The 21,204-nt window shown below is 43.1% G+C and overlaps 1 protein-coding gene across 7 annotated transcripts in view; it reads left to right on the top strand.

Moving 5' to 3' along the window:
• The window catches only part of arhgef28a (Rho guanine nucleotide exchange factor (GEF) 28a), a 551,732-nt gene that overhangs the window by 414,226 nt on the left and 116,302 nt on the right, over window positions 1-21,204 (top strand). For all 7 annotated transcript variants that reach the window (XM_078564027.1, XM_078564009.1, XM_078564018.1 and 4 more), the window contains 3 exons: window positions 4,783-4,965; window positions 5,131-5,268; window positions 8,645-8,796. In XM_078564027.1, coding sequence (XP_078420153.1) covers window positions 4,783-4,965; window positions 5,131-5,268; window positions 8,645-8,796 — 473 coding nt within the window. The remainder of the gene's footprint in view (window positions 1-4,782; window positions 4,966-5,130; window positions 5,269-8,644; window positions 8,797-21,204) is intronic.

Here is a 21,204-nt window from a genome sequence, read left to right as displayed (position 1 = left end):
GTTAACTGTATTCCTCTCCGCGGATGCTGTCAGACCTGCTGAGTTTTTCCAGGTATTTTTATTTTTGTTTTGGATTTCCAGCATCCGCAGTTTTTTGCTTTTATCTTGGTTTTCCACGAGTGCAGGGTATTATCTACTGCACACGTATCACCATCAAAGCACCCACTGACCAACCAGCTACTTTCACCAACGGGAAGGGGTTCTACTTGTTAAACGTAGGGATTGTGCGTGACCATCGGAAATAGATTCTTCAGGCTTTCAGGCAGCAGCCATGACACCGACATACTTCAACATTCATAGGTGCCACACCTGTTCACTCCATGGCAGCAACTCAGTGGATAGATCCTTGGGAAGCAGGGCTACCCTTGGCACCTGGCTCATGAAGCCCATGAGGGACCTTCATACTGATGCTGAGGAATGGTATAACAGCAGTCAAGGCTCCACATGGGCCATCATCGAGCAGACTATCGGTCTACCCAAGATGCTTTTCCATTGCCTGGACAGGTCAGGGGAAGCTCTTCAGTATGATCCAGAAAGACTCTCACAAGTCATCCTGGTTTGTTGCACTCTCCACAATCTGGAAATTCAAAGGGAAGAACAGCAGAATATTGATGAGGAAGAAGAGGCACAAGCCTCATCGGATGAAGATGGAGAGGATGTACTGGAGTGGTAGAGGTTAGTGCAAGGGAGGCGAGAGAAAACCTCATCCTCACTCGATTCCACCACCCTGGTATGCAATGAGAGTCAGCTGAGCAAAGGTCTTCCTCTGTGGCCATTGAAGTCAAATGTCATTCATATCAAATCCGCATACCTTGTCCCTTTCTGATGACCTGATGCTCACACCCATTGAGGTTGCAACACATCACACCCATTGCACAGCTGCTGATGAGTGTTCCCATTCTTTCCTGCCTAATATCAGCAAGCCCTCAATGACTGTAGTACACAGCACTGAGAAACCAAACAAGGTTTAATGCAACATAAACATAATATTTACAAAGCCAAGGAAAACTCAGTGCCACAGTGGTGTGTTTATCTGTCCTTCTTAAGACTTTTACAAGTGCTGCAGAGATGTACATCCCCAGCATCTGCAGATGGCTTTGAGGCAAGCTGTTGTTCTCCATGCTCTGTTGCCTTTGCTGACTGTGGCGGATGTCCTCTGGCAGCCACTGCCGCTGAAGGAGTTCATGTCACTGGCAGAGAGGGTGGGGAGCTACTGACAACCTTCCCAGTGCCATGAAAGGTACCCTCGAGCTTGTCAGCTGGCAACTCCTCCATCCTCTTGATGCAGGGTAGCACCTCACTCCTTTCTGTGAGTGGAGGGTGCTCCGAGAGGGATGTCTAAAGGGACCTTTCACCTCTTGCTGGCCCAGTGCAACACTGTGGATATAGCACCAGTAATGGTCTACAGGTTCACGCTAACACCAGGCATCCACTGAGTGGTCTCCTGGGCCCGTCTCTCCAAGATGGTCACCAAGCTCTCCATGGAGGAAGCAACGTGATCACCTATCTGAGACGTGGCGGAGGTCACAGCCTGGATGGAGTCCTCCATTGCCCGCACTTGCCTGCTCAATGCCTCAGGCATCTCCACCAGATTCTCCCCAGTTTGTCTCTGCAACTGTAGCAGCTAATTGTGGCTGTCATCAAAGGCCCTTCATCAGCCTGGGACGCAGCATGGACCTGGCCTCCAGAAGTCCTCCAACTGTCAGTGGTGTCAGTTGTCACAGCCTCGTCATCTACATCCGTTCAACATTGAGGTGCTCACCAGAGTGTGATCCAGAATCAATACACATGTGTCTACCCACCGGAATGTGTGTATCTGCGCTGGTGTTGGGTGCAGGGGAATAATGTGAAGGTACGCCCTCTGAGATGGAACCACATTTACTATCAGGCGGGATGACATGAGGATAGCTGGCAGAGTCCTCCTGCGCATCCTGTGGCGTCATTGGAAAGATGAACACAATTAAGTCCTGAAATTATGAACTATGAAATACCGATCACGGATGCAGTGCTCTCCCATTCTGGTGCAAGCTAATCACAAAGTGCACATGGTCCTCATTCTCAACACCAGATACTCCAATCCCTGTATCCAACACCAAACAACCACCCTGCTCCCCAGCCAGCTATAGGGCCTCCAGCTCCCCAAGGGTTAGGTCACCGATGTCGGGCACCCTTCTGCCAGTCTTGGCCCGCTCTAACCTGTTGTGAGCCCTTTTGTCCTGCAAGCACAAGTGAACAGTGAGTTAGGCTCCAGATGAGGTTGAGGAAATGCCCTCAACACTGGACGTACCCCAGTCCAATGACAGGCATATGAGTCCACATCTCATTCCCATTCCTGCACTTTTATGGGAGGTGAATGAGGCGGATATGCATCCAGTAATCCTGAAGCAATTGGTGAGGGTGCACAGGGTACGCGTGACGGCACGACCAATCACATAGAAATTCAGTGACCCTTCTGTCCCTGCCTACCTTTCATCCACAGTCTGCATGGCACTCACTCAGATACACCTTTGCAGCATGGAGAAGATCATTCACCCTTTTCCTGCACTGGACCCAATCTCACTGCAGGACCCCTCAGCTGCTAATCTCTGACCCGGCCTGTGACCAGGCCTCTTTGGTCATTCAGGGTGACCTCTTTCAGCCATCTGAGGAGAACAGAATCTCCCTGCCTTCTCTAACCACCTGGAGGAGGTCCACAAGCGATGTGTCACTGAGCCTTGGGGCAACACAGTATCCCACTCTGTGACATCATCTCTGTTATTAATTTTTAATCCAAATCAGACTTTTCTAAGTCCTGAATGGAGTGCTCGTGATGGGTACTCAAAGGTTTTGTGCAATGATTTTTACCTTTGACATTCAGCTCCTCTCACATCTACAGGAGCTCTCAGTTTCACAAGCCTTTTATAATGAGTGCTGGTGTGGCCGCCTTTCAAAAATAGTGCCGGAATCAGCACCCATGTCAGGTGCTCTGTGGGACTACCGCCCTGTCATGTGATCGCACGGATCTCCTGCATCATTTCTGTTAATTGGCCGGCCTACGCTTGATCATGTACTGCTGGCTGCTGGAGACCTGTGCCAAATTGCCACTGCCTCCTCGTGCTTTAACTTAATTCCACACAAAATGAAAAATTTCTTGCATAAAATTTTTCCAGTGATTAACATTGCTATAATATTAGCACCTTTTCATCTTCTGCACACCACAAGACTACAGTTTAACTTGGTCTTAGGAAAGTTGGTATGTACAGTAATTAGCATGTCACATGATCTCTATGAAGTAGAAACAATCAGACAAACGTATAACGTACTGGGCAGGATTTTTCCCTCGGCGGGGGCGGTCGGGAAGCCAACCCCCGCCTGCAATCGGCTCCACACTGTGATTTCACGTGGGTGGGCCAATTAAGGCCCGCCCTGCATGGATTGCGAGCGGCAGTGCTGAGCGCTGCCAGTGCAGGTGGGGGAATGAGAGAGAGCCGGGCTTAGCGCGCATGTGCGAGAAAGAGCACTTCAGTCTGCCTGAGGCATGGAGCTGCCTCAGGGAGATTGAAGCACTGTGTAAAAAAAAAATGAGAATAAAAATTTAATAAAACATGTCCCCTCATGTGACTCTGTCACATGAGTTGCGACATGTTTTAAATTCAGAAATAACGTTTTTATTTAATGTGTATTTGCTTTAGGAAAATGGATGAGGTTTCCTAAAAAATGTAAAGGCCACTTGGCCTTTTCGCCTACCCGCCAACCGTTAGACTGCGCGATGACATTGGGACGCACGCCCACGTCATCGCGCGTCATTTTACGCTCAGGCGTATCGGGCGCGCACCCGCATGCCGAGCGTAATATTCTGCCAATAGTGTATATGTATTTTTAAAAGGTTCCTTGTTGCAACATTTCAGAAGTATTTCACGGGAGGGTGGTCCTGAGAGCCTTACTGTAAAGTTCAGAATGTTAAGTGACAAGGCCATCTAAAACAAAAACTTAGCAACCATTCTTAAGAACTATGCAGAATGATTGTTTTTTTTTTAAAGTTTATCCAAACAAGTGCAGAGCACATTAACAAATTGTGCAAGTATCTGACTTCATAACATAACCTGAAGGATACCTGCAGCCAAATCAGGCTTTTAAAAGGGAAACAGCTAGAGCTGCTCAACAGACGATAGAAACAACAAGCAGACTAGCAGCAAAGATTAAGTAAAAAAAATACTAACACAGGATTATCTAAAAAGAAAAGAGAACAGGGAAAGTGAACACTGGGGATTGTGATTAACCTAAAAGACTGCAATCCCAGGCCAAGATTGTAACAATCATTATAAACACAGGGGTTTATATTTCATGTGGAACTTTATGTGGTCTTTATTTTTATGTGAAATCAATAGAAAAATGACTGAAATATATAATAGACTAATAAAAATGTTAGTAATATATCATCGTTCTTGGTTCAACAGTTCCAATTTCATTTTAAATTGCTTTTTCGATTATTAATAATGGAAAAATAAGATTTCAGAAGAAGACTAGTAATAGAAGTTATTAGACTTTTGCAACTCCCTTCAGTATTCCCTGAGATAAATGCGTTCAATCTCCTATTTGGACTTATTCATAATTCGGAAGAAGGTGGGTAATATCCCAAATTCATTTATTCATATTTTATATACAGATTTGATCTGTATTCTATTTTTGTAGTGCTTTTAGGAGAGTGGTAAAAAAATATTACTCTTTGCACTGTGGTGAATTAAATCTTAGCACATTCAGCTGTAGATATTTGCGTAAGTGATTGCTGATCTTTCTGTACAGAGCGACTGAGTTTCCAGGATCAGCTAGTTTGCAGTAGTTTGGAGGAGAAGCTGCGAATCTATGCAGAGATGGCTGAAAGAAATGGCTATGAAGAAGCAGGTCAGGAAACGCAGCTTTTGATCAAACCAGATGCCGTTGAGTTTCCACAAGCTGGATTTTTATTGACCGCTGCAGTTAGAGAGGGTAGGAATATTTCCATCCTTTAGATTGCACTTATCTGTCATTTAATATCAGATTGATGCTTTACAAAATTCAGATTGATAAATAGCACTTTTTAAATTTGATGACTTAGCTGAAATGCTGTTTAATTATTTTGTAATTTGTTTTATTTTTCTTCTCATTCTGCAGCTGAGAGCCTTCATTCTCTACTGACATCTCAACCATGCAACTTTGCTCGGCAGCCACGGGAAGGTTTGGGCGAACCAGTGACATCACACAAGCTTGAAATGTTTGGGAACTGTAGTCATAATGCGTCACATTCTATATGTAAGTGGGATCTAAGCAAATCATAGGGCCTAATGCATGGGGAGGCAGTGGTATAGTGGTATTGTCACTGGCCTAGCAATCCAGAGACCCAGGGTAATGCTCTGGGGACCTGGGTTCAAATCCCATCATGGCAGATGGTGACATTTGAATTGAATAAAATTAAAAGTCTAATGATGACCATGAAACATTGTTGTCAATTGTCATTACAAACCCACCTGGTTCTTACTGGTTGCCTCTAAAATGGCCAAGCAAGCCATTCAGTTCTCAAGGGCCAATAAATGCTGGCCTAGCCAGCGGTGTCCCCATCCCATGAACAAATATTTTTAAAAATTAAATGGACTATGCAATTGTCAAAAAGAAACTCCACCCATGTGATTGTACAGAAAAATGGAGTCGCTTTTAAAGAAAGATGTCTGAATTCTAGCACACATGTTTCTCTATATGTATCAACAATGAGTTTGGTTAGGAGAATTAGGATGTAGTAATAATTAGAGCAAATATTGCAAAAATAATATAATCTTAATGTTTATTAAGTTAAAACTATTTTTAAAATTATACCATAAATTAATGGGGTAGTTTGTAATTAGGAAATCACAGCAATTTTGGTAAGTCTCTTATTATCTAATTCTCTTATCCTCTCGCTTTTTCCTTTTCTCCCTCTCTTTTACCAAAAATCTTGCATTTTCATCCACAACTTGACTTCATTTTGTCATGTTTCTAATCACACCAGTGAGCCAAACTTCTCACTTCACCTTCCACATTACTGCTAAACTGCAGGTTCCTCCTTCACTGAAGTATCAGATCAAAGAACCCCAGACTGCCAAACATCAACCACCTTTTTACTATCAAATTCCAGGACCCCCCACTCAATTCTGCAAAAAAACAGTTTCATTGCTACCAAAACACAGAATTTTCCCTAAATACTGCTAAAATTCATTCCTTCTCCCCAACATTCATGCAGTAGTAGATATCTACCTCCAGTTGTTAAATCTTGCAGATCATCTTACTATGTATTCTCAACTTTGAAAACATACATAGTTTTCGCAGACTTGTGAAATTTGACCCCTAAAGCACCAGCAAATTTACCAAAACTTAAATTAATGTTATTCCATTAACATCATAAACACTCCTTTTGTTTTAAAATCGAAAATCTCCCAACACACTATGAACATAGCACAGGAATTTTACCAGTAGTAAATTAAAAATCTTGCGTCTTTTCCTCCTGTCAACCTTTTCCATTATGAGTTTTGTATCCACATATAGGGGAAATTGGCCATGTAAACATGAACTTACAATATCCACCCCATCTCCCCTCAAATGCCTTGGAGGCTTTGGCAGTGGACTCCTCGTTATTCAAGTGTGTCCAGGTTGTAGGTGATTTCATTGTCTTCTGTGCGTCCTCACGTGACTGAGGTATCCGATGCGAGATCTGTATAGACATCCACAGTACTGGCAGTTCATGTTGTTGTTCATGGTTGGGGGAACCTCTGCAACTCGACCACCTCTGTCTTTCCTCCGGGTACATTGGATGTTGGGAGCATGGTTTAGATGGTCCTCATAGCCTGTTGAACCAAATTTCACTGCTTGCCTCCATTTGGGCTGATCGACTGCAGTATTTTCCCAAGAGAGTGGTTCTGCAACACAGAGGCTTGTAAGGCTCTTTTTTATAGCTGTCCTTGTAATGCTTGTACTGACCACCTTGATGTCCTTTGCCCTGAGATAGTTTCCCGTAGAAGATGTGGATTCTGTAATCACCCATGTGGGAGGCACAGCCTGCCCATTAAGTTGAATTTTCTGCAGGCTGGTCTCCATGCTGTTGAACCCAGCATGATGAAGGACCTCGTCGCTTGTGATTTTGTCCTGCCATTGAATTATGATGGACCTAGGGTGTCTTTGAGGGAAACGATTCAGAGCTTTGATGTGGTGCCTATAGCAGACCCAGGATTCTGCGCTGCATAGCAGAGTGGTAAGGACAATGGTCTAGTAGAGTTTGGTGTTAGTCTTCAGCTTAATGCCATGCTTGCTTCCAGGCATGACCATGGAGTCAGCTGTAGGAAGAACTTGCTTTCTGGATGCATGCACTGATATCCTCATCAATAGTAGCATTCCTAGAGGGCACACTACCAAAGTATGAGAATTTTTCTACAATCTTGAGACTGGTGCCATCAGTGATTATGTCTGGTGTTTCATATGTACCTGGAGGCAATACAGCTGTAATTACACATGACAAGTTTGCATAACTGTCTCCATTATTAATGTAGACACAGGAATTTATAATGGAGATGTCAAAATAAGTGCACAATTTATGAAAATTGTGTCTGACTCACTTGTCCTGACCCAGTTATCTTCTGTTCTATAATCCCGCTTCACCTGCAGACCATACATTGATGTTGACTGTTCATGTGCAAGACAATGGCAAATTGACTACCTTATAAATGTGCTGTACCATTTGTTAAACAGTCGATTGCAACATTTTACAGGTCAGGAACAGACAACTTGATGATTTCAGGGGCATCAGTTCTTTTGGTTATTTTATCAAATAAGGCAGGTTTTTAAAATTAGAGCATAAAACCACTCAGGAAATGTTTGTGTGTCTGCATATTTCGATGCTCATGTTATTAGCCAATGCACATGGCTGGTTTTAGTAAAAGATCTATTAAGTTTCAACATTTCCTGCTTCCACCCTCCACAACCTCCCTAACATCCAGCCAGAAACATGATGTATTGTGACGAATATGTTATTTCCTTCTGAAAGCTATTTTCTTTTCTTTGCCTCTACCTTCCTTTCTTAATACCCGATTGTAACACGAACATCCATTTGTTCCATATCTGTTTGGCAAACCTGAGGTTTCTGTGCATATAGTAAGCTATGTTTTAATAGATAAATTTATTAATTAAAAAAAGGCAACAACTTTTGTTGGGTTGGTCAATGATAAGATTTCAAAGGTGTGTTATAACTGGTAGTTTGTGAAAGGAAACTGTGCCCTTACAAAACCCACAAAGTACTTCAGGCAGCATTCATTGGGACCTGTTGTATAACCAATATAGTCATGTTCAGACAGCATTCATTTCCAAGTATTGGTCAGGATGAGGTACCAACTTCAAGTTTATTTTGTTTTGTTTAGTTGCTTTTATACAATGCAAGACTGTCACCACCACTGATTCCTGACTGCAGCCCAGAGGTCACCGTAGCAGAAAGAAAGACTTAACTGGGTGAATGAATTGAGCAGGTTTATTTTCATTACTCGTGCGTCAGGAACCATGCAGTACTAGTGTGGGCTTTTCACATTGTACAAAAGCAGCTTTACACAGTCGGTGCGTATCAGTGTGTTAAATTGAGCAATAAAATGTAACTTTTCTTGTGTCTCCCTATTAGGTACATCTGACACTAAGAACCCAGATTCACAGTTACCAGTCACGGATTCGATGATGAGACAGACGGGAGGTGCATGGTGTGGCTTTGACCCTCCGCTTTTGCAGACAGATGGTGAACTGTACAGACCTAGATCAGATAGCACTATACGAAAGGTAAATAGGTACACAGGAATCAGTCATGATTAAGAAAGAATTACATCCAGATTCTCAGTGAACAAACGATCAGACTGCTAATTTGGATCTGACTACCCACACCCACCACTACCACTTCCACGCACCCCCCAACTCCCAAACACCTCACCTCCCCCACTTTTCTCCTCATCCTGTGAGTGTTTACAGAAACATTTGTAATTGATCAGATTTGGACCAAAGCCGAAAGTTAGAACTTTGAAATTCTCTTGAAATGATTTTTCCTTCAAAGTCCCAGCGCATTAACCTGACCTGAAATATTACTTTGTTTACAGCCTGAGCTATATTATTCTCCGTAGATCCTTTTTTCTGCATAACCTTCAATTGCTATTTATACTGTTGCACAAATGAATTTATTTTGAATTGTGTTTTATCAAAAGGAAATTTCTAAATTCAAAGTGGTTGGTATCAAAAATCATGAACGTTAAATGTAAATTACTGAGACTTGCCAAAAGTGGACCACATCTGTTAGGTTTAGAAATGGATTCCAGCTTGCAGTAATTATTTTTCCACTAGTCCTGTTTTCATTTCTTTCATCTCCTGAGTACAGTTCAGTCTAATTTGTCAGCCTGTATTTGAATGTTTGCCATGTCTAGTAAATCATTAGCAGCTCAAGATGAGAATTCAGTTTTTCTAGGGATTTCATGTTGCAGATCGTAAAATTTGGTAAAATGAATCCAAAGCCTTCATCCCACAGGCTGACACATGAGGCTCTGTGGAATCATTGCCAAGGAACACCAATAGATTACACATGCAAACATTTCCAAGCTTTTTGTGTTTGTGAGCCACTTAGGTGCGGACCATGGAGCATGGGGGCCACATATAAAGCTGAAATGAATGTTCCTATTACTTTGCACATATTGTAAGCTGTGGTTACTAAGCAATCCTGGAGCTCTAAATAAAGGCCTGTCCACTAGTAACAACAGTGCTGAGAACAGCCATTTCCAAGCCACCAGCCTCAACAAAATTCAAACAGACAAACCAGTGGAGCAGGACTAATTGGACAGCTCTTTCAAAGAGACACAATGGGCCAAATGGCCTTCATCTGTGATTCAGTAAATAAGAAGAATCAGTGTAAATAAGCAGCCTCAGCTTTGCCAAGCAGATTGCGGGGGCTCACGGGTTGCTTGGTTTACAGGCCACAATTTGACCACCTCAGAACTATTTTAAAAATAGTTGTGTATAAATCAAAAGCATAAAATGTTCTCCTTCTCCCCATGACCCATCACAATCAAGTTGTCAGTATTACAAAAGAAAATGGATCTGTACTCAGCCATCAGAATGCCAAAGTTTGGATTCCCACTTCTTTCTCCTCTCTCTGCCACTGGGTTCTTTTCAGAAATTCTCTCCATATTTCATCCTTTGACTATTAAAAATCCAGTGGCCACCACTAGATTACCAAGTAAGAAAGAAGTAGATAAATGGCAACAGTCGAAGAGCTATGATTTGCCTTGGCCTAGGATACAAAGGGAAGGATGAGTTATTCAGTGACCCCTGCTGGAAATTGCAGTATCTGGATACTGGAAAAGGACATGACTAGCCTTGGCTTTGATGTGGCCACCCGCCCACACCCCCGCTATAGCTAATTCTCACTATCTGACTCCACATCTTGAGATGTGAGCCATTTGAAAGTATAAACTCAGCAAGATTTAGCACCCTCGTGATAGAAAAGGATAAAATTGGAGATGAAATAAGTGAATTTGAACAAAAATACTTATCTACTGCAGCCACAAAGAATAGCTCTTCTCTCACTTCTTATCTTGAAGGCACAACGTGAACTTAAGGAGATCTATAACACTGGCACAACCAAGGAGCATTTTTTTTGTCTTATCACTATGTACACTCTCATTTTCAAAAAGGACAGGGCAGCCTAACACCATAAATATAGAAGCTGGGGGGGGAAAGTTTGTGCCTTTATAGAATAGCCAGAAGAGTTTTATCTGCATCATTTAAGGTTCATAAGAAGTATTCAGTTTGGCTAATTTTGGACTTGGTTTTATCTAATTGCAAAGGTGCTTTTGTATTAAATCCTTCACAAATTAGAGATCTTTATTTCTGTAAAGCTTTTGCAGGGAATGCCTTAAAATTGAAGGGTTCGATATTTCTGGAAATGACTCAGTTATCAAAGCAGGGCCAGTCCTTCTGTAGTGCAAAAGCTTATTTTTGAAATGAACTCTTGCGATTCAGCAAATGTTTGAGCGTGGTGTTTTGTGATCTCATTGTGTGCTTTGTGCATTTTAGAAAGTTTGCTGAAAAACTTTCATTCTGACAATAGCGCAATAATGATAAACCAACTTTTGTAATGTGTATTTCAAACTTTCACATCATTGAATATGGAATAGCTGTGCTGCTGCTGCAGGAGAACACTGCAGTGCTCATTTGATTCCTATAAGGGATAGGAGAGTAATTCATACTATTATAGCTGAGATGTGCTATTAGGTCTGTAATAAATTTCACCTGGCTATAAGTCATTAGTGAGAAATGATCGCGAAGAAAGATTAATCATGAGACATATGTTAGACTGTATTTACATAGAGTTTTACAGCATAGAAGTAGACCATTCAGCTCAACAGGTCTACACTAGTGTTTATGCTTTCCATGAGCCTCTTACTTTACTTAATCTAACCTGTCAACATATCCTTCTATTCCTTTCTCCCTTATGTACTTTGCTAGCTTCCCTTAATTGCATCAGTGTTATTTGCCTCAAGCACTCCAAGTGGTAGAAAGTTTTACATTCCAACAACTCTCTGAGTACATGAATTTCTCCTGAATTCCTTACTGGATTTATAATGGCTATCCTTTATTTATGGCTCCGAGCCTTGGTCTTCCCACTGGTAGATGTGTCTCCCATGTCCACACTATCAAAACCCTCCATAACTTTAAAGACCTCTATCAAATTAGCTCTCAGCTTCCCCTTTCTAGAGAAAAAAACCCAACCTGCATGACGCATGCTCAAGCAGAGGACCTGTCTTTGAATCTTGATTTGCTACTCAAACTAACTGCTTGGCAGGGGTCAGTTTACAAGTTCCTGGCTGTGCCACTAGATGGAGTGCCATGTTGTGATTTGAACTTCTAAATAGGACAGTGCACGGTTTACAGCTGCTGGCTCACGACGTGCAGGCTTTCTGCAGCCAGAGGGAGCCAAGGTAAATTTGCTAGATTCACTAAGGCTAGTAGTCCTGGCTTTGTTTATGCTAGATCCCCCAAGCACTAACTTTAGTGAATCAAACAAGTTCACGTTGCCATTAGGCTGTGTGGGACCATAGGATTTTTACTATTGAGGCGGATCACTTGTGTCAGGAAATGTCCCAACTCAAAGGATCCGCCTTGGTAAAAAGTGCCCCAATATGCACAATATTCACTCTGGGGGCCGGGGGCCAGATATCATTAGGCCTGCTAATCCCAGATGCAAATCATAGGCAGCCCCAGGGGCTGGCGAATGCCGAGGCGGGCTGGTTAAAAGGCCCCTCTCAGTTCTCTGGGACTTTGTCCCAGTTGTTTTAGAAGCTGTTAGACCCTCTAGCCCTCACCCCTCACATCTCCTCAATCTCCACTCACTGCCCCATGCCTCCTCATAGCCTCCATACCAGCTCAATGCCAAGTCATGCCTCACACCCACCTCCATGCTCCCTTCATAGCCCTCTGGCCAACTTATGCTCCCCAAGCTTCCTCATAGCCCCCTTTCCAACTCAGTGTCAAATCATGTCCCTCATCCAACCCCCATGCCCTATCTTAGCCAGCATACTACCTCCATAGCCACTCACCCAGTATCTACCATGGGCAGACCTCAGGAGCCATGTGGAGATGAAAACTTCTAACAATCTAATACAGGTCTCACTCACATACACTGCATAGTGAAAAACTCACAGTCATGAAATCCATTCAAAGCTTTTAAATCTCCTCAAGTGGTCTCTTATAAAAACAAAAAATTTCTATTCAGACTCCACATCAAAGACAATAATCCTTTAATAGCCTCCTTAAACTGTCAATCAAACTGTGAACTCAGAACCCCCTGCTCAGATAATTGTAGGTTTTGAAACACAGGCAAGCATTCAGAATCACAATACTAACAGAATGACAGAATCTCACAGTGCAGAAGAGGCCCTTCGGCCCATCGTGTCTGCATCGACACGTGAGAAACACCTGACCTATCTACCTAATCCCATTTACCAGCACTTGGCCCATAGCCTTGAATTTATAATGTGCCAAGTGCTCATCCAGGTACTTTTTAAAGAAAGTAAGGCAACCCGCCTCCACCACCCTCCCAGGCAGCGCATTCCAGACCGTCACCACTCTCTGGGTAAAGATGTTTTTCCTCGCATCCCCCCCTAAACCTCCTGCCCCTCACTTTGAACTTCTGTCCCCTCGTGACTGACCCTTCAACTAAGGGGAACAGCTGCTCCCTATCCACCCTGTCCATGCCCCTCATAATCTTGTACACCTCGATCAGGTCGCCCCTGTCTTCTCTGCTCCAACGAAAACAACCCAAGTCTACCCAACCTCTCTTCATAACTTAAATGTTTCATCCCAGGCAACAACTTGGTGAATCTCCTCTGCAGCCCCTCCAGTGCAATCACATTCTTCCTATAATGTGGTGACCAGAACTGCACACAGCACTCCAGCTGTGGCTTCACCAAAGTTCTATACAACTTCAACATGAGCTCCCTACTTTTGTAATCTGTGCCTCGATTGATAAAGGCAAGTGTCCCATTTGCCTTTTTCACCACCCCACTAACATGTCCCTCCGCCTTCAGAGATCTAGGGACACACACACCAAAGTCCCTTTGTTCCTCAGAACTTCCTAGTGTCATGCCACTCATTAGATACTTCCTTGTCAAATTACTCCTTCCAAAGTGTATCACCTCACACTTTTCAAGGTTAAATTCCATCTGCCACTTATCTGCCCATTTGACCATCCCATCTATATCTTCCTGTAGCCCAAGACACTCGACCTCACTGTTAACCACCCGGCCAATCTTTGTGTCATCCGCAAACTTACTAATCCTAACCCCCCCACAGTTATCTGTGTCATTGATATAAATGACGAATAATAAGATCCCTGTGCTATGCCACTGGACACTGGCTTCCAGTCACCACAGCAGCCTTCTGTCATCACCCTCTATCTCCTATGACCAAACCAATTTTGAATCCACCTTATCAAATTACCCTGTATTCCATGTGCATTTGTCTTCTTTATAAGTCTCACATGTGGGACCTTGTCAAAGGCTTTGCTGAAATCCATATAAACTACATCAACTGCACTACCCTCATCTACACACCTGGTCACCTCCTCAAAAAATTCAATCAAATTTGTTAGGCATGACCCCCCTCTGGCAAAGCTATGCTGACTTATCCCTGATCAAACCTTGCTTCTCCACATGGAGATAGATTCTCTCCTTCAGAATTTTCTCCAATAGTTTCCCTACCACTGACGTAAGACTCACTGGCCTGTAGTTCCCTGGCTTATCTCTACAACCCTTCTTAAATAGCAGAACCACATTTGCTGTTCTCCAGTCGTCTGGCACCTCCTCCGTGGCCAGAGAAGAATTAAAAATTTGGGTCAGAGCCCCTGCGATCTCCTCCCTTGCCTTCCTCAGCAGCTTGGGACACAAATCATCCGGACCTGGAGATTTGTCCACTTTTAAGCCTGCCAACACCTCCAATACCATTTCACTCCCTATATTAATTTGCTCAAGAACCTCGCAGTCTCTCTCCCCGAGTTCGATACTTTCCTCCTCATTCTCTTGGGTGAAGACGGATGTGAAGTATTCGTTCAACACTACCAATGTCCTCTGGCTCCGCCCATAGATTGCCCCCTTGGTCCCTAATGGGGAAATGTCAACAGAGACCTCTATTGAAACTGCATTACCAGATGTTAATGTTTTTTGCTAACCTATACCGGATGGCTTATTAATCAAAGCAGTCCAGCAGAGTTGTTTTTCAACCCTCATTGGCAACTTCAGCTTATTTTCTCTTAATGTTTAAAGAGTGAGGCATTTAAAAAACTTCAGATCATGGCACTTAGACAGTATCCACCATTCAACAGTGTTTACATCTACTCCATCAATTCATGACTCTCACACTGCAGGTTAAGGCCTTTCCAACAGTCAAAATGGGATCTGTTTGAACTCAACATTAAGTTCAAATGGCCCTGCGGAATTTTGGTTACCTTCCTGCGTGAATTACGCCCTGTCCCCTTTCCCTCAGCGACAAAAATTGGATCTGACTGAAGTGGAGGCAGGACCTCTGCCACTTCTGCATCCAGGTCCCACCTTCCATTTTTAAAGCTCTGTACAGTTTCTTGACTTCACAAAGATCCACCCCTATGTATCAGGAGCCAGCGGTGCTAATAAATCTGTACTGTAATATAAAAGCACCTTCAGTTGTTTACATCAATAGCTGCTCGGCATTTCCCTTTGGCTGACTTAGAGCAGAATTACAGCTGTGAGGAGCTCAGGGGCTCAGATTCTTCCACACTGTAAGTTTAAAAAATTGCAGTAGAGAATGTAAAGGCAGTAAAAACCCAAGCTTTAAATTCTACATATACAAATTAAAAATAATGTTACATATTTAAAATGTTATGATCCCCGAAGAGATCAAAAACATAAAAACATTTGAATTCCTAGTGACCAACGTACAGGAATAGCACGATAAGGTTTCAAGTTTTAAGACTTTTACTGTAACAAATAAACTAAAATCAGCATTGGCTACACATTAATTAGTAGGCATCTAATACTGTAAACTACAGAAAAAATAACCCCTATTAGTGTCTTAATGCAACCAATAACCTCACACCGCATAAAGATCCAGATTATCAACATGACAGAGAGCCTCTCCATCATGGTGAAAATCCCAGAAATGGTCCCGTCCCCGAACACGGAATGTTCCATGTTTGTGGGCACAGGAGTGGACCAGGGTTCATGCGTGCATGGTTTACAGAGGCAGCTGGCCATTTAAATAATCAGCTGCCTCCACTGAAGTGGGATTTTGGTAGGCCAAGAGTGTGAAACCCGAACTGTGCATCTTGTTCAGGGTACCCCTTTGGAGAGGGTAAGGTACCCCTTTGGATATGGCCCTGGGACACCTTTGGGAGAGGTAAGGCACCCTTTGGGATTGTTAAAAGAGAACATGATTAACATGATTATGCACTTTTTACGCGCAAACTCACTGGAACTGTCAAGCTGTCAAAGAACTTCAAGAACTGTCCAACTGTGAAAGAAATGTCCAACTATCAAAGAAATGTCAAGCTGGCAAGGATCTGTCAAAGCTGACAAGGAACTGTCAAAGGATACTAGGTGAGTTGGCATAGATTGGGTAAGGGCAAAGGGTGGCGGGTGGAAGGATGTTTCTTGCCTTACTTTTTATATCTATTTTAACACAGTGCCTGAGCACAGAGGCAGGCCTTCCACCTAGCCTCCCTCTGTACCCGCAGCCTCTGCATTCATTCTGCGGGTGGCAGGCCTGACTTACAATCCATCCCCAACCCCAAGAATGAAAATCTGACCTGCGGGCAGCCATTTCTAAAGGTCGGGTTTGTAGAGCTGGGAATTCTCCTGTCTCTGTGCACCTGACCCAGGAGCGAAACTGTGGGCCATGCGCTTTACACACACCCTCCACAGGATTGCAGTCTTTTCAGGAAACAGACCAAATTCACTTCCAGCTTCCAGCGGGAGTTGAGTCGTAATGTCCAAGGTCTGTCGAAAATTGTTTCCCTCTGTCTTCTGAGAATTCCCGAACTGACTTGCAGCAGCAGAGCTCACTCTGGTGATTCCTCCTCCTGGCCTCGCCAGGGCAAATCTTTCAGTGACTTTTAATCTCTACAGGTTCCTTTGGTTTATGCAGAGGACAATCTTTTGCTAGCATTCTGCCTGGTAACCAGCAGAGAGCAGTTTTTCCCTCCTGCTCACAACAGCTGCTGCTTTCCTCTCTCTCTCTCTCTCTCTCTCTCTGTCTGTCTCTCTCTCTGTCTATCTCTCACTCTCTCTCTTTCTTTCCCTCTCTCTCTTCCTCTGTTCAGTCACAAAAACATTTGCTTTTCCCTTTGTGTTCAGGTTTTAAACCTGACACATGCATTTCCATAGCACTTGATCTGGCCTCCAGTCCGTATGATATACAGGTCTCACAGGCCAGTTGTCAGGCAGAGCTCATAACAGTTCACATGTCTCTCTTCAATGCTCGATTTTACCTTAAATTAAAGAGACAGTTTTAAACATAACCATCTTATAAAACCTCATAAAAAATTGTAACGCTTCCCCACTAAAAGATTATTACGAAGTAATAACTTTTCTACAACACTATCAAAATATGACATTGTAAACACTCTAATAATTAACATATTACATACAGTACAGTAATAAACTCTCTCCTGTTGTCACATTTCCTTTAAACAATCAGTCTTGGCAGCATTATAAGGCTTAACCTGTCACACAATCTCATGTGACAATTAGGATTTAAAGTTCAGTTTATATGAGTTCTAAGAATTCCAACTCTCGTCCGAACGAGAGTTCGTTTTACTGCTGGTAGCTTCACTTTTCATCATTTGTCATAGCAAATCTCCTTTCTCGCTCATATATGTTTTACAGAATTTCCACGTCTTGGGTCAGAAAATTCTATTATTAGTTCGGTTTGAAGCTTGTCAAAAACAATATTGCTGATTTCTGGTAATCCTTCAGACTTTCTGGTAGCGGCAGGTGGGAATTGCAAACCCAGAAGAAATTCTTTGTGATAATGTTTCTTACCCTCTGGATTCACTAATTTGTTTTGTTCTTTTTTTTAAACCAGACACTACACTATCACCATGATGTTGACCTTCTAACACAATCTTTGAACTACCTTGTTCAAGTTTCAACTCCTGGGCCAGGATTTTACATTGGTTGGGCGGGCTCGGCGGGAGCGGGCGGGGTCTGCGACTGCTGCCTGCGATCAGCTCCGCACCGCAATTTCACACGGGTGGGCGAATTAAGGCCCGCCCAGCATGTATGGCGAACGGTAACTGTGCGGGCAGGGGGAAGAGGGAGAGTCGGTCCAGTGCTCTTTTGCGCATGTGCGCAAAAGCGCTGCCTCCGCGTGAATGAAGCGCTTTTTAAGAAAATTTTTTAAAGGCATTAAAAATTTAATGAAATATGTCCCCTCATGTGACTGTGTCACAAGAGATGGGAGATGTTTTTACTGACATAAGAGAGTTTTTATTTAATTTGTAATAGTCTCAGGAAACCTCATCCCGCTCGTGGATGAGGTTTCCTAAAAAATGTAAAGGCCGCTTGGCCTTTGACGGGCAACGTAAATTTGAAGTTAATTAGTTCATAAATGGCCTTAATAGGCCTTTCAATTATCGGCGGGCGCGCAGCCGACTCCGGCGCACACCCACCGAACGAAACATCGCGAGACAGCGCGATGACATTGGGACGCACGTCTGACATCATCGCACATCATATCACATTCCGGCCTGTCAGCCACACGCCAAATGTAAAATTCTGCCCCTGATCTCCAGTCTCTTACATGGCTGAGAGTTTTTTAATATCCCAATACTAATTACCATATGGGGAAATGCGATTCCAAACGTGTAAAATTAATATTTCAGGATCAGAGAGATTGTTTGGCAGTAATTATCACTTATCACGGCATTAAAAGCTCACCTACTCCTGAATGCACCGGCCCTAACTTTTTCTGGCATCTTTAGTGGGAAACTAGTGGGCAGGAAATTCATGTTCATGCTGTTGCATTCATTTTGGTCCACTGGTGAGAATTGCAACAGTGTACCTTGTAGAGGAGCCAGATATCTCTAACAGCAACTTCTAAGCCAGGGTTTTTCAGTCGGTGTCAGGCAGGCCTGACACACCGGTACGTAAAATGACGCGCGATGACGTCGGGCGTGCGTCCCGATGCCATAGCGCTGTCTCACGATGTTTCCTTCGGCAGGTGCACGCCCAGGTTGGCTGCGCGCCCGCTGATAATTGATAGGCCTATTAAGGCTCCTAACGAATGAATCCGTTTCCAGTTTACGCTGCCTGTCCAACCTTACGGCTGGCGGGCAGGCGAAAAGGCCAAGCAGCCTTTACGTTTTTTGGGAAACCTCATCCACGAGCGGGACGAGGTTTCCTAAAGTTTTGACGGATTAAATAAAAAGTTTTTCTGAGTAATAAAAACACCTCCCTTCTCATGTGACACAGAGGGGACACGTTTCATTAAATTTTTATTACATTCATTTATTTTTTCCAATGGTGCTTCAATCTCCCTGAGGCAGCTCCGTGCCTCAGAGAGATTGAAGCGCTCTCTCGCGCTCTCCCTCCTCCTCGCGCCCTACCACACAGGTAGCGTTTAGTGGACCGCCCCTGCCCGCTCCCGCCAAGCCTGCCCAACGTGGGAAAAACACAGGCCCTGGATTTCTGCGTTTAACTGTGCATGTCAGCATGCCGGAGGTTGCTGTTTGATTTACCCCTTTATTACAGTGAGCACTCTTAGCCTTATTTTTATCCTTGTCGCAAAATGTATAAAAATTACACTACAAATGGGAATTCGGACAATTTTTGTCTATACTAATATATATATAAAATCTATGGTATTTTAAAATAAATGCCGCCATCACTGTTAATAAAAATTCTGGGCGGCCAGGGTTTATTAAAACCCACTTTGCTCGCTAGATGGAATAAACTGTGCCCACTCTCTCAATATTTATACCTTATATATCAAACACACTTGTGCTGTTTCTGTTACTGTCTGAGATATGTACTAATTGCGCTAGCAAAGTGTGACAGTGGTTTGGAGTACCAGCTTGTGGTTCCACAGCAATGCAGAAATGTAGATTTGGTCGCTTACACAACTGAGTTCCCTGTCACAGGCATGCCCATCATTCGGAAAATCTAGAACAGTGGCCAAGCCCCTCTTTCTCAGTAAATGAGAGGAACTGGTGCTGTGTTCCTGGCATCTGGCTGAGAGAAGCTTTCGACAAGTCCTCCAGCTGGCACCTGCAGAATTGGGAACTGTTATAGAGTTAACTTTCCAGGCAACTTTTCTTGGTGGAAACATTGAACTTTATTTACAAAGACAGCAGCAACTACATGCGTGCATCTAACTCTATAACTAAAGAAGAAATCCCCCCGCCCAGAGGTTCCCCGTGCTGCTAACTCATTGGTTTACACAGATCATGTGATCTTACAACAGGATTATTTTTAAAGCTACAGTCCTACGTTTATCAGAATTATAATTACTACAGGAACAAAATAGAGTAAAGAAAGGAAGAAAGAATGTGCATTTATGTGGCACCATTCATGACCTCAAAATATCACACAGCACTTTTCAGCAAATTAAATACTTTCATAGTTTAGGCAATATTGTAAAGTAGGATATGTGGCAACCAAATTGCAAAAAACAAGGTTCCACAAACAGCAAGCAGTAAATGACCAGATAATCAGTTTTAATGATGTTGTTTAAAAATAAATATCGGGCTCTCCTGTTCTCCTTTGAATAGAACCATGGGATCTTTTATGTCCAGTTGAGACAGGGCCTCAGCTTCATGTCATATCCAAAGGGTGGACCCTTCAACAGTGCAATACTTTCTCAATACTACATAGATTGTCAGCCTAGATTTAACAATCTATAAACCTGCACAATAGAAATTTTCATACAGGTGGAATATCTCCCAGAATCAAGGAAATTGTAGTTCATATAGCTTTCAGCTTAATAAAGGAAAGAAGAAACTGAAATGTCAAACTACGTTGCTCCCTCATGTCAATCGCTTATCCATCTTTTCTACGATAATATCATATACTTATACCTGGCTCATTGATAAATCTACATGGTTGAACAAGACACAGCAACTACCTGCATTTATATAGCATCATTGATGTAGGAAATGTCAAGGTGCTTCACAGGAGTGTAATCAGGCAAAAAGTGACACTGAACCAAAGAAGGAAATATTAGGACAGATAATAAAAGCTTGATCAAAGAGGTGGGATTTAAGGGAAGTTTTAATGGGGTTAGGAGGTAGAGGCAAAGAGATTGTGGGAGGGAATCCCTGAGTTTAGGGCCTAGTCAACTTAAGGTATGGCCACCAATGATAGGACTGCACAAGAGGCCACGGATAGTGAATTACAATGTTCTTGAAGGGTTCTGGAACTGGAGGAGGTGACAGAGATGGGAAGTAGTGAAGCCATGGAGGGATTTGAAGACAAGGATGAAACTTTTAAAATCAAGGTATTGATGGACCTGGAGCCAGTGTAAATATTCAAACACAGTGATGTTTGGTGAACAGGTCTTGGTGCTGGTAGTATACAGGCAGCAGAGTTTTTGGATTGAGGCTTATCCTGGTCTGGATGTTGAAACATAGAAACTAGGAGCTGGAGTAGGCCATTTGGCCCTTCGAGCCTACTCCGC

The sequence above is a fragment of the Cetorhinus maximus genome, chromosome 2 (assembly GCF_964194155.1).
Source record: "Cetorhinus maximus chromosome 2, sCetMax3.hap1.1, whole genome shotgun sequence".
Classification (NCBI taxonomy): domain Eukaryota; kingdom Metazoa; phylum Chordata; class Chondrichthyes; order Lamniformes; family Cetorhinidae; genus Cetorhinus; species Cetorhinus maximus.
The sequence above is the reverse complement of the archived record's forward strand: the minus strand, read 5'-3'. Positions and strand labels throughout refer to the sequence as shown.